Source organism: Lissotriton vulgaris, chromosome 5 (genome assembly GCF_964263255.1).
Source record: "Lissotriton vulgaris chromosome 5, aLisVul1.2, whole genome shotgun sequence".
NCBI classification, from domain to species: domain Eukaryota; kingdom Metazoa; phylum Chordata; class Amphibia; order Caudata; family Salamandridae; genus Lissotriton; species Lissotriton vulgaris.
In genome coordinates, this window is record NC_141693.1 from 843,080,039 (window position 1) to 843,095,594 (window position 15,556).

Consider the following 15,556-nt stretch of genomic DNA (forward strand, 5'->3'; position numbering starts at 1 on the left):
ATTTTCGTGGCTCCTCCCAATACCGCTCCTACGGGGACAACAGGCAGCGTTTTTCCAACCAGTCTCAGTCTCGACAGACTGAATCCAGGCCATACAGGAGAAAAACCACTTACAGAGGAGGTAACTCCTCCAACAAAAAATGACTTTCACAACACATAGTCTTTTCCTACTCCGCAAATTGGAGGTCGAATCTCCCGAAATTTTTTGAATTGGTTACAAATAACCTGCGATCGTTGGGTTTTGGATGTCATTTCAAGAGGCCACGCCCTAGAAGTCTCAAGTTTCCACCCAACCGCCCACCATCTGGTCCCCCACCAGCACACTTAAAGGAACTGTTTGCACAAGTTGCAGTCATGATTCAAAAAGGCGCAGTCGAAGTGGTTCCTCGATCACAGCAAGGGACGGGCTTTTACTCCCGATTTTTTCTCATCAAAAAGAAATCGGGGGAGAGGCGCCCGATATTAGACCTCCGAGCCCTCAACAAGTACATCAATTCCCAGACATTTCGAATACTGACTTTGCTGGAAATCATACAGTTCCTAAACCCCGGGGAGTTCCTCTCCACAATCGACCTCCAAGATGCCTACTTTCATGTTCCAATCCATCACAGACACAGAAAGTATCTGCGTTTCAGAGTAGGAAAGAAACACTTCCAGTTCAAGGTTCTGCCTTTCGGCCTTCGTTCCGCACCGAGGGTCTTCACGAAGATCATGGCTCCGGCAGCGGCTTATCTTTGCCTACAGGGCATACAAATTTACCCCTATGTAGACGATTACATGATAAAGGCCTCATCATTTCTCGCTTCTCAACAGCACACTCAAACTTGCCTCTCGGTCTTCAAGACTTTGGGTCTTTCCATCAATCACGAGAAGTCACATGTCCTTCCGTCTCAACAACAAGTTTTTCTGGGAGCTTTCATAGACACGAACCTGGCAAAGGTGTTTGTTTCCCAGGAGCGTCAAGCTCGCATTTCCAAGCTAGTGGCTTTTCTGCGCTCAAAAAAGTCTGTTTCTGTCCGCATATTGAAATCCTTTCTGGGCATGACGTCGTCCTGCATACCATTGATCCCCAACTGCAGGTTGCACATGAGAGTAATCCAAGAAGAATTGGACAAGCAATGGTGGCAAGTCTCAGGCACATTCAACAACAGAGTCTCGCTGACTCCTCGCCTTCAGGGAGCATTGAAATGGTGGGCTCACCCTCCCAACATCGCAGCAGGGCGCATGTTTCAGGAAACCCGCCCCACGCTGACCCTTACGACAGACGTGTTTTTGGAGGGCTGGGGCGTACACCTCGAAGGTTTGTCCGTCAACGGCAAATGGACTGCGGACCAACGCAGTTCGCACATCAATCGTCTGGAGCTCTTGGCCATCTTTCTCGCCCTGAAGTCCTTTCGTCTGCTGGTGGAAGGGGAGTTTCTTTTGGTGCGTACGGAAAACACCACAAGTATGCACTACCTCAACAAACAAGGGGGTACGAAATCTCTTCTGCTCTCCAGACAAGCACAGCAAATCTGGCAATGGGCGATACAGCATAGAGTCCATTAGACTGCAGTCCACGTGCCGGCATCTCCAACACCCTCGCGGACTCTCTGAGCAGATCTGCCACAGTCAACCACGAGTGGGAACTCCATCAGCCAACTCTGGACTACACCCCCAGATTCATCAAAGTCCTGTTTTGCGAATCCTTAATAGCAAATTTTAAGGATTCGCTATTGAAGACTCGCAAAACGGGATGCATGTAGAAATCACAATCATTTTAGCGATTCCTACAGCTTCCTTATGGGGAGTCATTCCTTATTTGCGATTAGCAATTAGCGAATCGCAAATAGGGAAGCAATTCCAAGGGTGCCAGGGTGTCCAAAGGACACCCTGTTGCACCCCTGAAATGGTAATGTCCACTGGTGTTGCGCACACACATGTCCCAAGGACATGTGTGTGTGTAACATACAACTTAGAAAAATGTACTGAAGTGCAATTTTCTAAGTTTTTGCTATTTACCACGTAGTTAGACTTCGCGGTAAATAGCGGCCCAGATAGCGATTTCGCAATTTAAAAATGGTTCATGAATTGCATTTAAGAAATCTCAAATTGAGATTCCTTAAATTCAATTAATCGCAATTTAGCGATTTTTGCATTTGGGATGATGCATCCCAAATGCAAAAATAGCGCTCGCAAAGGGCCAGATTCTCAGAATCTGGCCCTTTGCGAGCCGATTCTGGTTTGATGAATCTGGCTGATAGTCTTTCGCATGTGGGGCCATCCGGATCTCGATCTGTTTGCGACACCACTCAATGGCAAATGCCCACGTTACGCAAGTTGGCATCCCCACAGAGGATTGAGCGGGAATGCATTGTCGATCAACTGGTCGAGAGAATTCGCTTACGCTTTTCCGCCGATCCCTCAGTTCCTTGTCTCCTAAACAGAATGAGAGCACAACCATGTCGTATCCTGTTGATTGCGCCCAGGTGGCCGCGTCGACCATGGTTCACGGATCTTCTTCTGCTTTCCAAGTGCGAGCCAATTCCTCTTCGCCCCCTGCCTCACCTTCTCACCATGAACCATGGACAGGTCTGCCATCCAGACCCAGCATCTCTCCAGCTTCATGCTTGGAACCTGAGCAGCATGAGTTTGCACATCTAAATATTGCTCCTGACTGCAGAGAGGCTCTTGCTCATGCATGTGCTCCTTCGACAATTAAAACCTATAAACTGAAATAGAAACAGTTTTGTGTTTGGTGCCACTCGAAAAACATTGATCCTCTACTCGCCACCCCTGAGCAAATCCTGCCTTTCTTCCTCCTTTTTGCAAAATCGGGACTTTCACATTCCACTCTCAAAGTTTTCCTGGCCACGCTTTCCCGCTTTCGCCATGATGTTGCCACATCTCTGTACTCCTCTCGGATCATTAGCCAGTTCTTTAAAGGCCTGTTCCGGATATTCCCACCTATCCGGCGTTCACCTCCTGCTTGGCGTCTGAATCTGGTCTTAGCCCAGCTTCTCAAGCCTCCATTCGAACCAATCCACTCAGCGGATTTGAAATTCCTTACTTGGTAAGTTTCCCTCCTCCTCGCACTTACATCCTCCAGGCAGGTGAGCGACATCCAAACTTTCACCATTCAGCCACCTTTTATTCAATTCTCAAAGGACGCTGTTGTACTTCATACAAACCCTAAATTTATCCCAAAGGTTCCGTCTGACTTTCATCCTAACAAACCTGTCATTCTCAAGACTTTTTTCCCTGACCCTCAGTCTCCCGCTGAGCGTACTTGTCATTCTCTTGACCTGAAGCGATGCCTCAAATTCTACATCCAACGCACTGCTGTCTTTCAAAGGTCTGACCAACTCTTTGTGGGCTATGGGCGGATGCACAAGGGACATCCGGTCACTAAACAGACCATCACTCGCTGGATTTTTTCTGCTATCTCCTTCTACCATCAACAAGCGGGCAAGCCTCTTTCTGCTCCGGTGCGAGCACACTCGACGAGAGCAGTTGCATCCTCTACCGCCCTGTTTGCTGGAGTGCCTCTACATCAGATCTGCAGGGCGGCAACGTGGTCCAGCAGGCACACGTTCACGAGGCACTACTGTCTGGAGACAGCTAACACTGCAGACACTGCTGTGGGTCAAGCGGTTCTACGAAATCTCTTCAGATAAAGGTGAGCCTCTGTTGCTTCCCGCCTCCTGTCATAAAAGGTTTTCTTGTGCTATCTGCAATGTTAATATGTGCATTTATTTGATTGCATTTTTTCTTTATTGCCTTTTATGACTTTATTTATTTTGGCTTACTGCTTTCTATTCTTATTCAAGCATGTGAATCTATGAAAGACACCCTAATACTGGAGAAGAACAAAAGTTACTTACCTGTAAACTGTGGTTCTCCAGTTTTGGTGTTTTTCATAGATTCACATGCGACCCACCCTTCCTCCCCTCAGAGGCTCTCTTCTCCTCATGCACTCTTGGTCACTCTTGTGCTGCGAAAATATGAGGGCTTGAGCTTCTGAGGAGAAGGTTCTAAAGGGTGCTACAGCCTGATTGGCTGGAATGTGGACTATTATAATGACATGGATAGGTTACCAACGTGAACTCTCCCTCTATGCTTTCTATGGCCCAATGTTGTTCTATGGTACTTTAAAGTGTTTTACATTTTTTATTATTCTTATTATATATATTTATTTATGTGTATATATATATGATATATTTTATGTATATATATTACGACTATTTTATGTACCGTGGGACTACCACTTCGACGACGGGGACTTTTTCAAGCATGTGAATCTATTCAAGCATGTGAATCTATGAAAGACACCAATACTGGAGAAACACAGTTTACAGGTAAGTACATTTTGTTCGTCTTCCTGGAGGTCTGCGTACCACCACAAGGCCTCAATATCAATCCCTGGGACTGGGCACAGGCATCGCTGGCCAGCACCGCTGGTGGGGCCCCGTGTCCCAGGCCCTCCCAGGCAAAAATCCCCCCGACTAAACCGCCGGGCTCTTCTATTTCAGCTGCTGATCAGTGGCCGGAGCGGAGAGATCGCCGAGCGCATCTGCTCCCTCCGCCCCTATCTCTCATTTTAAAACCACAGTTAAAAAAAAAACCTTCTGCTTTCCTTCGACTTAAACTATACCTGCTGCCTTACAATTGAGTATGTCAATATTTAATTGGAAACCTATGTTCAAGGCTTAGTGCAACCTTATATAATTGAAGTAACACTACCGATCAGATTAAAAAGAGCTCTTGCAGGACTTAGTTTTGGATTATTCGATTTGGGTGAGTTAAAGCAAAATACTCATCAAACCCTGAGCTGTCAATTTTGCCTCTTTAGAAAGGAATCTCTGGCTCACTTAATATGTTGCTGTCAATGTATTTTATATGAACAAACTACGTTTTTATCTCCATCTTTTAGATGCTTAAGTATTAGATCATGCTCCGTATCAATAAAGGAATGTTTTAATCCTATAGACATGGCCAGCGGCTTTGTAAAATGTATCATTGAGTTTCAGCAACTTTAGCAAAGATAAGTTTTACAGAAGTAACCACGGAGACTACTTTGCAACAGCATACTTGGGAAGAACTCGCTTTCCTTCAAAGGCAACACTGCTTAGAGCATGTCTTAATTCTGATCAATTTTAAGAATCTTTTTATCTTTCTCTCTCTAATGGCCAGAATTAGTTTGTCATTTATGTATTCTTAAAGCATGTCTTAATCATGACCAATTCTTAGAACTGTGTCATATTCTTCTGTAATGTTTTTTTTAATTAATTACACAATCAAAGATTTACTTTACATTTGTGCAGTAGATGGTATACAGCTTTTCTGCTGAATTATATCATTATATTGTCCAATATATATATAGCCACGCTAGAAATAGGTATTGGGAAATGTTTAGCAACTGTTTCATCAAGTGGTTTTTGAAGCACTGCAAGTTATAATGTTTTGATTATTTTCTTTGCAGTAATTGAGTGTTGTTTTTTCTTCCAAGGCTCAAACCCAGGATATAGTCCCAACGATAGGCTTCAGTATAGAGAAATTCAAAACGTCCAGGTAACTTGATTGATTTTTCTATTCCTTGTTTAATTAACTAAAAAATGTCAAGCATATGAACATTTGTCTTTGTTGTAAGTTGTTAATGAATCCTTTTTGCTGCAAACCAGTAAGAATGCCACTGAGGTCATGAATATGAGAAACTTTAATTTTGCATATGTATCCTGAAGTAAAAATAACATGGTAGCACCATTGCCCACTGTTGAATTTATTAATTTTGCATAGAGTGATTGTAAATGCTCCGGGATGCTTTCATAAGTTAAAGCAATTGTAAGTCTTGTTTTTAGAAAGTGCTTGTTTCTGCTGTTGTAGTTGTTTAGTAGAGCTATGAACACCTAGCACTACTATACACCACTTTAGGCACTGATTAAGTGTGTCTCGATTCGATTTTGGGGAAAAGCTCCTGTTTGCCCATAAAATGACACCACAAATTGGTTGTAAATTATGCCTTACATGGATGTTTATATTTTCACAAACAAGGGGGACCCAAATAAGTACCTAAGGACCTTGGGCAATCATTTATTACGAAAAACAGAGGTCCGTAGGATTAAGTTATCAAAAGGACAAATGCAAATATAGACTCCAATCAGTACTATATTTTGTTTTCAGTACCCAGCCGGGCCTGAAGTTTTATTTCAAAATATAAACAAGTTTAAAAGACCATCAGAGAGGCCTAATGCGAACGTTGATAGGGTACAAGCCTGTACCTATCCAAAAGTACACTCCAAAAGGATTGAAAGAAAATAGGCAAGAAAGCAAGGAAAAGAGGGTAAAGAATATCAGGCAAAAAGAACATGGGAGCCAATTGTCCCTTGCATCAGTGGCATATTTGCATGGCAAGTTCAGACAACAAATTCATGTAACAATTTCAACACGATGGTAAGGTTACAGAATTTGACAAAGTGTCGACGACGTTTCGATCCCCGGCTCCTAGTGAACTGGGATCATCATCAGGACATAAACAATGTTTTGCCTGTATGTGCTTTTTCTGATAAAAGTGAGATTGAACAAGAATGGGAGAGAAGAGGGAAAAAAGATTATGTTTAAATATGGCACTAATTAAAGTTGTTCTTTACAGGTAAAATGCACAAACCATACATTGATTTCATGCCATTGTGACGTTGAATTTCAGACAACCTATATTCCAATGTGCCAATCTCATGCTGTACAGAGTGGTGAGAGCAGTTTGGCCTGAGTCGGTTCGGTTTATGGCACCGTGTGTATTTAGGCGCTAATGTGGTTGTGACTACCGTTGTTGCATTGGGCCAGTCGTGCCGTGGTGAAGATTCATGTGGGATTTATAACAATTTCAGGACATGCCGGTAGGGGTGCCTAATGAGCGAGTCCGGACATTGAGGGCTGTGGTCAAGACAATAAATCTTATAAGTGTCAAAGTCATGCATTGTGTGGGCGGGCGTGACAGAGGTTTCTATATGCCTCATGATATAAAAAGTAATACAGGCGAGTTGCGCACCTCTGCAAACGATCCTCACGAGTCTCCTATGTTGCTGGGAGAGACTGTGGGGTAGAAGTTGGTGCCTAAATGAGAAAGAATAAAATAAGTCTCAGGGCTTGAGTGAGTGAGTGCGCCCGTGAGTTTGTGGCGAGTGGGAGCAGAATATTACCTCGATGTCCTGTTATAATGAATATAACTGCCTCCTCTGGGTGGTAACTTTAAAGCCTTCAGCACAGTCCACTTTAAATCAATTCAATTCAATTTCAAAACTTTATTTCGATTTCATATAGAAACCATAAAAGTAAACATAATAAATTCATAAAAATGATAAAAATTAATCAGACATTGCACATATTTACATGCTTTTCTAAAAACCAAATTTCATCAATATCTATTTCGAATCACCAGAGCTGATCTGATAAAATTTAAGACGGCATTACAAATATGTACAGTTGACAGGGATAGCAAACAGTCGTACGCTTCTTTATAATAACGTGTTTGAAATGATGCCAATAAGGGTTTAAGGAAAACATTTCTTGGTACTTTATACAAGGTACAAAAAAACAGAAGATGGAGAGTATTCTGTGAAACCCTATTATTACAGGGGCAGTGGGGTAGCTTTTCCCACCAACCCCCCTGTTTTGGAAAAGCGAACAAGAAATGTAGGGTACCAAGGCGAAATCTTGTTAGATAAAAACGCCATTGTGTGTTCATAATATATGACAAATAAAACTGGCGAACTGGTTTTCCTTGTGCGCTCAGTAGATGGTCATTTGTCCTAAAAGAACCCAAACTAGATTTAAAGGCGTTTTTAATAATCTCCTTGGCATCCCTACCAAGTAGTTCTGGGTTTGTATACATTTTACCTAGGCCTATCTTAAAGAAGGTCTCTCTAACATATCGTAGCCACGGGATTTGGATATGATAATCAAGTTTTAGACAATCTTGGATAATATCTTTTGTTAATTTCAGGTCTTCAGATTGCCAAACCTTTGCCCATAATATAAGTGGGGCAACTTTAAATCATTTTCTGTGTGCTTTGCACTGATGAAATGTTACCCCCTCGCCACTCCCACTCCGACCTTGCGCCACTCCCACTCTTGCCTCGATGACCGACAATGATTATTACACGCGTCTCTGCGTTGACGCTTACTTCCACAACTTCGGGAAGCCGGCGGATTGCCATTGAGCACACCGCCCGTTCTTCGCTCGGATCGCGAGTGAAGGAGCACTGTCTCAACGGAAAGGTAAGGGTTCCTGACTTCGCGTTCGCTCTACCTGCCACGAACCCGTGGTGCCTTCCCTTGCAAACCTTAATTTCCCATTGTCCGTTTTCAGAAACTAAATCAAACGCAGAACCAAAAGCGGTCTAATTTAATATACTGGCCAATTCCAGCGGAAGCCCACAGCGGGTTATGGAACAAACGGCCATCATGTTATATTCATTATAACAGGACATCGAGGTAATATTCTGCTCCCACTCGCCACAAACTCACGGGCGCACTCACTCACTCAAGCCCTGAGACTTATTTTATTCTTTCTCATTTAGGCACCAACTTCTACCCCACAGTCTCTCCCAGCAACATAGGAGACTCGTGAGGATCGTTTGCAGAGGTGCGCAACTCGCCTGTATTACTTTTTATATCATGAGGCATATAGAAACCTCTGTCACGCCCGCCCACACAATGCATGACTTTGACACTTATAAGATTTATTGTCTTGACCACAGCCCTCAATGTCCGGACTCGCTCATTAGGCACCCCTACCGGCATGTCCTGAAATTGTTATAAATCCCACATGAATCTTCACCACGGCACGACTGGCCCAATGCAACAACGGTAGTCACAACCACATTAGCGCCTAAATACACACGGTGCCATAAACCGAACCGACTCAGGCCAAACTGCTCTCACCACTCTGTACAGCATGAGATTGGCACATTGGAATATAGGTTGTCTGAAATTCAACGTCACAATGGCATGAAATCAATGTATGGTTTGTGCATTTTACCTGTAAAGAACAACTTTAATTAGTGCCATATTTAAACATAATCTTTTTTCCCTCTTCTCTCCCATTCTTATTCAATCTCACTTTTATCAGAAAAAGCACATACAGGCAAAACATTGTTTATGTCCTGATGATGATCCCAGTTCACTAGGAGCCGGGGATCGAAACGTCGTCGACACTTTGTCAAATTCTGTAACCTTACCATCGTGTTGAAATTGTTACATGAATTTGTTGTCTGAACTTGCCATGCAAATATGCCACTGATGCAAGGGACAATTGGCTCCCATGTTCTTTTTGTCTGATATTCTTTAGCCTCTTTTCCTTGCTTTCTTGCCTATTTTCTTTCAATCCTTTTGGAGTGTACTTTTGGATAGGTACAGGCTTGTACCCTATCAACGTTCGCATTAGGCCTCTCTGATGGTCTTTTAAACTTGTTTATATTTTGAAATAAAACTTCAGGCCCGGCTGGGTACTGAAAACAAAATATAGTACTGATTGGAGTCTATATTTGCATTTGTCCTTTTGATAACTTAATCCTACGGACCTCTGTTTTTCGTAATAATTACATGGATGTTTGCCATAAAGATTTTCGATAGGTTAAGAGATGGTAGTGTACAACGGCGGTTTGTGCAGCTTAGCTTGGAACAGGTGAAACCGTTCACAGTTTGTGCATGACTCTTCATTTGCACTTTGGAATCTGGTGCAAATTGCCCACTCGCTAAATACTGCACCTTGCAGCAATATTAATTAGCATGAATACAGTTTCCCCACAATTCCGTATTCCTCCTCACCTAGTCAAGAACTCTGTGATGACCTATCTCACTTTTTTCATCAAAAGATTGTGGAGATTTTCACTGCATTTACACCACCTAAAGGGCTCGATGAGGCCCTGCAGACTCCACCCCCTCCTGCGGCCAGCACCACCACATTTGACGCATTCGACCCTATCATCAAAGACTCAGTCCTACACAGAATGCAAAAATGTAAATCTGGCTCCCCCCTCGACCCCGTCCCAGCTCTAATATTCACGCAGCTGGGTCCACTTATTACCACCCCCTTAGTTTCCATCTGGAATACTTCACTTTCCTCTGGTATATTCCCATCGGAATGGAAGCAGGCAATGCTCATCCCCATACTGAAGAAAGTGGATGCCGACCTGTCGGTACTCAGCAACTACCGACCCATTTCCCTTCTACCCAAGCCTGCTAAGATCTTGGAAAAAGTAGTACAGGAGCAATTGGCCGACTACCTAGAGTCCAACTCCCTCCTGCATGACTCTAAATCCGGATTTAGATCCGGATATAGTACAGAGACGGCCCTTTTGGAAGTATCGGAGACCATAAGAGAGAACGTGGACAGAGACGAGGTGGCCATGTTGGTCCTCCTCGATCTGTCCGCGGCTTTCGACACCGTGACCCACTCCATACTACTGAATAGGCTATATAACCTAGGAATACAGGGCACTCCACTGGCATGGATAAAATCCTTCCTATCAGGCAGAACGCAACAGGTCTGGTGCCGTCACCACCTGTCAAAAAATAAGATGCGCCTGGACTGTGGAGTCCCACAGGGCTCGGCGCTCAGCCCGCTGTTTTTTAATGTCTACATGTCACCATTGGCAAAAGTGGTTGAGGACTGCGGTGTCAGAGTGGTCTCTTACGCTGATGATACTCAGCTTATCCTTTCTTTTAGAGACCACTCTGACAAAGGTCTCGACAATTTTAAATCCTGCCTCACCAAAATAGTTCATTGGATGACATCAAACATATTAAAACTAAATACAGATAAAACTGAGGTGCTATTTTTTAATCTAAAAACCCCCTTGCTGCCTTCCATATGGTGGCCAACTGAGCTCAACCCACCCCCCATCCCTGCTCACTCTGCCCGGAACCTTGGATTCCATTTTGATAATGAACTGTCATGCAAAATTCAAATCCAAAAGGTCACTTCTGCCTGTTTTGGCAAATTAAAAATGATTAAAAAAAAAACCCTTCTATCTGTCAGGTGACTCAATGAGGACGGTTGTGCACGCCCTCATCACGTCACACCTGGACTATTCAAACAGTCTGTATGTAGGGGCGCCTGCAAACTTATGCCATTGACTGCAAATTGTCCAAAACGCGGCGGCAAGACTGATCTGTCAAGTTACACTGGCTCCTAATCTCTCATTGAATACAGTTCAAAGCCCTGGTCCTGGCCTTCAGAGCGCTCAATGGCCACGGGCCAGGCTACCTTAGAGCCAGATTGAAGCAGGTCCAATCGGTCCGCTCCCTGAGATCCAACCACCTCTGTCTCTTGCTACCTCCCCGTTTTCATCGCACGAGAAGAGGTGGCAGAGCCTTTGCTGTGGTTACCGCCAAGCTATGGAACTCCCTACCGCTTGGCCTCAGACTCACCGAATCAGAAACCCTTTTCAGATCCAAACTAAAAACATACCTGTTCTCACGCTGCTAGTCGTCTAAATCTCTGCTGTGCCTGTCCTCAGCGCCGGGACACCCCCGGTGGGGGTAGCCGTGCGCTTTACCAAATTCCATAATAATAATAATAACTTCGAGTTGGACCCTACCGTGATTCAAATTAGTTTCCTTTTATTCATACTCCAATGTGGATTAGACCAGCGCAAAATAAAAATAATAAGTATGTAGGAGACCGGTATTGATGTTCCAGATTTTTCTAAGTCAAGTGCAAATTGATAAGTATGTTCTTCTGGCTCATAAAGTGATGCAAAGTCAAGGAAAAACATAGATAACTTGTGTTATCATTTTTTTGCAACTGGCTATTTGTATCCTGAGGCAAAATATTGATTTTCTTTTAAAAAAGTATTCAGTTTAACATTTTCGTGTTAGGCCTCTCTTCGTTGCTTTACTTTAGGCTTCTTTATTTTCCAAAGATGATTTCACCTGCTTTTGTTTATGATCTATATAATTAAATGTGTTATCAACACACCACCAGCATCTTTCCACCTCTCCTCTCATCATTAAGTATCAAGAACAGTTTTAATTATAACAATAAGGTAAAGGAAATAGCAGGATGGGGGGCTCAAAGGAGGGTACACAGTAGAAGTGTGACTGACAGAGAGGTATAGATGTGAGAAGTAGAAAGATGGAGGAATGGTTCAAAGTCAGACCATTCTGCCTCTTGAAGATGGAGTCACTTGTACATACTCAACCAGCATCATGGAGTATGATGTTTATTGAGGTTTTCCATTTTTCCCGGTATAGGTCTTGTTTCTTCCAGGTTTATTGGGGAAACTTGATTGTGAATGTTTTTTAAGGATGATATTGTCCGAGCTTCGTATAAAGTAGACCTACCCTGCTAGGTGTGATAAAAGATATTTATAAAGCGGTTCCACTCCCATGGGCAAGTTTTAATCTCATTGTTTGTAGTAGGTCCATAAGAAGACAGCCACGTTCTGTTTTGTTGAGTGGAGTCCATGGGCCTAGGGCTATGTTGATAAAGTTTAATAAAATATTTGTTAGGAATATGTTGTTTATGGTTTTCTCTATTTCTTTCCAGAAGGTTCTGATTTGTTTGCCCTTATATAGCAAGCACTCTAAGGGCCTTGTTACGATGTTGGTCGGAAAACATTCCGACCAACTCCTTGTCGGAATCATTTCCGGCCGACTTGGATTCGGGGAGTCTGACCGATTACGATGTTTCCGAACACCGTTCGGTCAGACTCCCATTCGCTTCAATGCTCCGACCGACAACACCGGCTCCCTTTAAAAAAGGGGTGGTTTGCGGAAAACCTTTCACCCTGGTACCCCATGGAGCCTGCCACACTGTGCAGGGTTGTAAAGAGGGTTCCCATGGATACCCCATGGCCCCAACCGGAGGCTTCCGGATGTAGGGGGGCCTGCTATGGGCCCCCAAAGTCAGTTTCGTGTCAGACAGACCTATTCGGAAAGGCTGTCCGAATCCGACATTATTAAACATCGGTTGAAAATGCAGTCCATAGACCTGTACGATTCAGCTCCGACCCACTCGGAGTCTCCGAATGCTTGTCGGAACCGTGTCGGAAAGACTGAACAGTTACCTTTCCAACATAATCGGTTGGTCGGAAATGTTTCCGAGTTTGTTGGAAACATAGGTTCTGCAATGTGTTGGGAAAATCTGAATCCCGTTTGGAGGCTTTATGACGAAAATCGTAATCAGCCCCTAAGTCTCTGTTGTTTTTTTAAGCAATTCCAGCATACATCTAAGGTGAATCAGCCTAGTTTGTGAAGTTTACATGAGTTCCAGAAGAATCTATTTATAGTCCAGATTGTACAGTGGGATAATAAAGGAGATCTTTTTGCTTTGATTGAGAATGTCCAGATGTTTAAACATGTTTGTTCTGGGTGAGGTTGAATGCACATTTTGGAACAAATAATACCCCATTTCTCTCTTTTTTGTATGTTATTTTTAAGGCTTTAAATTTGAGGAGTGTGTGCCATTTTGCAACTATGTGTCACTGCTGAGCTAATTTGGTCAGGAAGTTAATTAGTTCTGGGGCCTGTGGTTTATTTATTTTGCTCATTGCTACTTTGCACTTGAGGACTCTGTAAAACCACCGATGGAGAGGATGTTCTTCTGTTATAGTGCTTGAAATGTTAATCGGTCCTTCGGGTAGCTAAAATCTTGTATTTGTAGTATATCTTTTCTCCCCCTGTCTTCCAAGAATATTATTTCCTGATGTGAGGATTGATTATTCCAGAGGGAAACAAACGTGGAATTTTGCATTTTATTAGTGAATCTTTTATCCTGATATCTCAATGCATAAATTGACTCTTTAACAATGTTAAAAGAGTTTTTAACTTTTAGATTTGTCATTGTTAGTTCTGAGATAAGCATATTGGGTTTTAGTAGATTTCTTTTTGTCTGGAACTATGGAGATCTTATTTATTGGTCTGTAACCACCATGTTGCTTGTCTGACTAGGAACACAATGTGATAATTGGACAAGTTTAGTAGGCCCATGCAACCTTGCTCTTTATTTATTTTATGCGTCATTGGTGATATTCTAACTATATTGTTTTTCCATATGAAGTCAGAGGTCCGTTTGTCTAATAGTTTCTAAAATCGTTTAGATATTTATAATATAATCATTTTGATGATGTAGTTAACTTGGGTTGCAATCATCATTTTCGTGCATCCTATACTTCCCCACCATGTAACGAATCTTTGGGACCCTACTTAGGGTAATTCTTATATTTTGATGCATAGGCATTTTTCAAAATGCTCTCTTGAGACTGCTAAGTCATTTTTCATCCCTATTGTACACAAATTGAGTTCCCTTTCATGCTTTGCGTTTGTCTTTACACCACAATTAGACACATCAGCATCATATTTGCAAGAGTACACATCCAGGGCAATATGCAACAATGTTAAAAAATCACAGGCTCTGTCTCGCTATCCTTCCAAGAATGCTCATTTATTATATGATTAAAAGGTATGCACGACACATAGTAATGTTAAAAAACACACATCTCATACATTACCACAATATTCAAATACATAAAAGCATTTCATTTTGTTGCACTGCTCAATAAAAAAATATTTTACAAATATCTGTTGATGCAGCGTTTCAGTGAAAGTCAAAATGGGTCACATCACCTTCATCAGGACATACATATTAAAATCAAAAAAACTATAAGAGACAAAGAAGCATAAATTACTAAAGGGCATTGTTATCTAACGACATACAATGGTCTATAGGCAAGCAAAACGTTTAAATGTATATTGCTCAAGATATATCTACCTCGATATATATCTTCAAGGTACGTAGATGTGGAATTAAGAATAGTAAATCTAAACTTACCTATTTCGATTTACCTTCTTGATATTTTGGTCCTAGATATGTTTGTCACGATATTATATCAATGCAAAATTCTGTTTCCGATATTCTGTCAGTGATCCAGGTGGATTATTATTGGAATTACTCTTTTCAATCACGTTGTGAGATTTTCAGCATATATTTTGAAATCTACATTTATTAGGAATCCATGCCTGTATCCTATGGGTCCTCATCTTTGTTATGGATTTCTACAGTGGTCGCTTCAGAGGCCCTGGATCCTATTTTGCCTGATTCCGCGTAATATGCGAATAGTGCCCTAGTAGGGATGTTAGATTTTTTTTCTTCATAAAAGCATGAGAGGATTCTATCCAGAGCCAGTGATTTGTCATTTTGTAATGAGTTCATTGATTTAATAATCTCTGATTTATCTATTTGTTTGTTGAGTTCTGAATTTGATTTGCAGACTACGAGGTTATGCTGATAATCATCTGTTGCAGGATGCTCTCTTGGGTTGTAAAGATTTGAGTAAAATTCCCAAAAGCATACTGGTATATTCTCGGTTTGAAATGTTAATATTCCTGGTTTTGTCTTTAATAGCTGCAAAGTTGCCTTTGTTTCCTTTAGCCTATACGTTGTTTGCAAGAGTCCTTCCAGCTTTACTTAACTCTGAGATATTTTGTTTTACCATTAGTGACCTACGTATGTGCTCTCTTACTGATTATTTTATTAGATTCTTATTTCAGATATTTTATCTTCAACAAGGTGCCTG

The 15,556-nt window shown here is 42.2% G+C and overlaps 1 protein-coding gene across 1 annotated transcript in view; it reads left to right on the forward strand.

The window, feature by feature from the left end:
• Window positions 1–15,556, forward strand: part of ARL6 (ARF like GTPase 6) — a 632,324-nt gene that overhangs the window by 245,417 nt on the left and 371,351 nt on the right. The window contains exon 3 of the mRNA XM_086922390.1: window positions 5,488–5,549. Coding sequence (XP_086778516.1) covers window positions 5,488–5,549 — 62 coding nt within the window. The remainder of the gene's footprint in view (window positions 1–5,487; window positions 5,550–15,556) is intronic.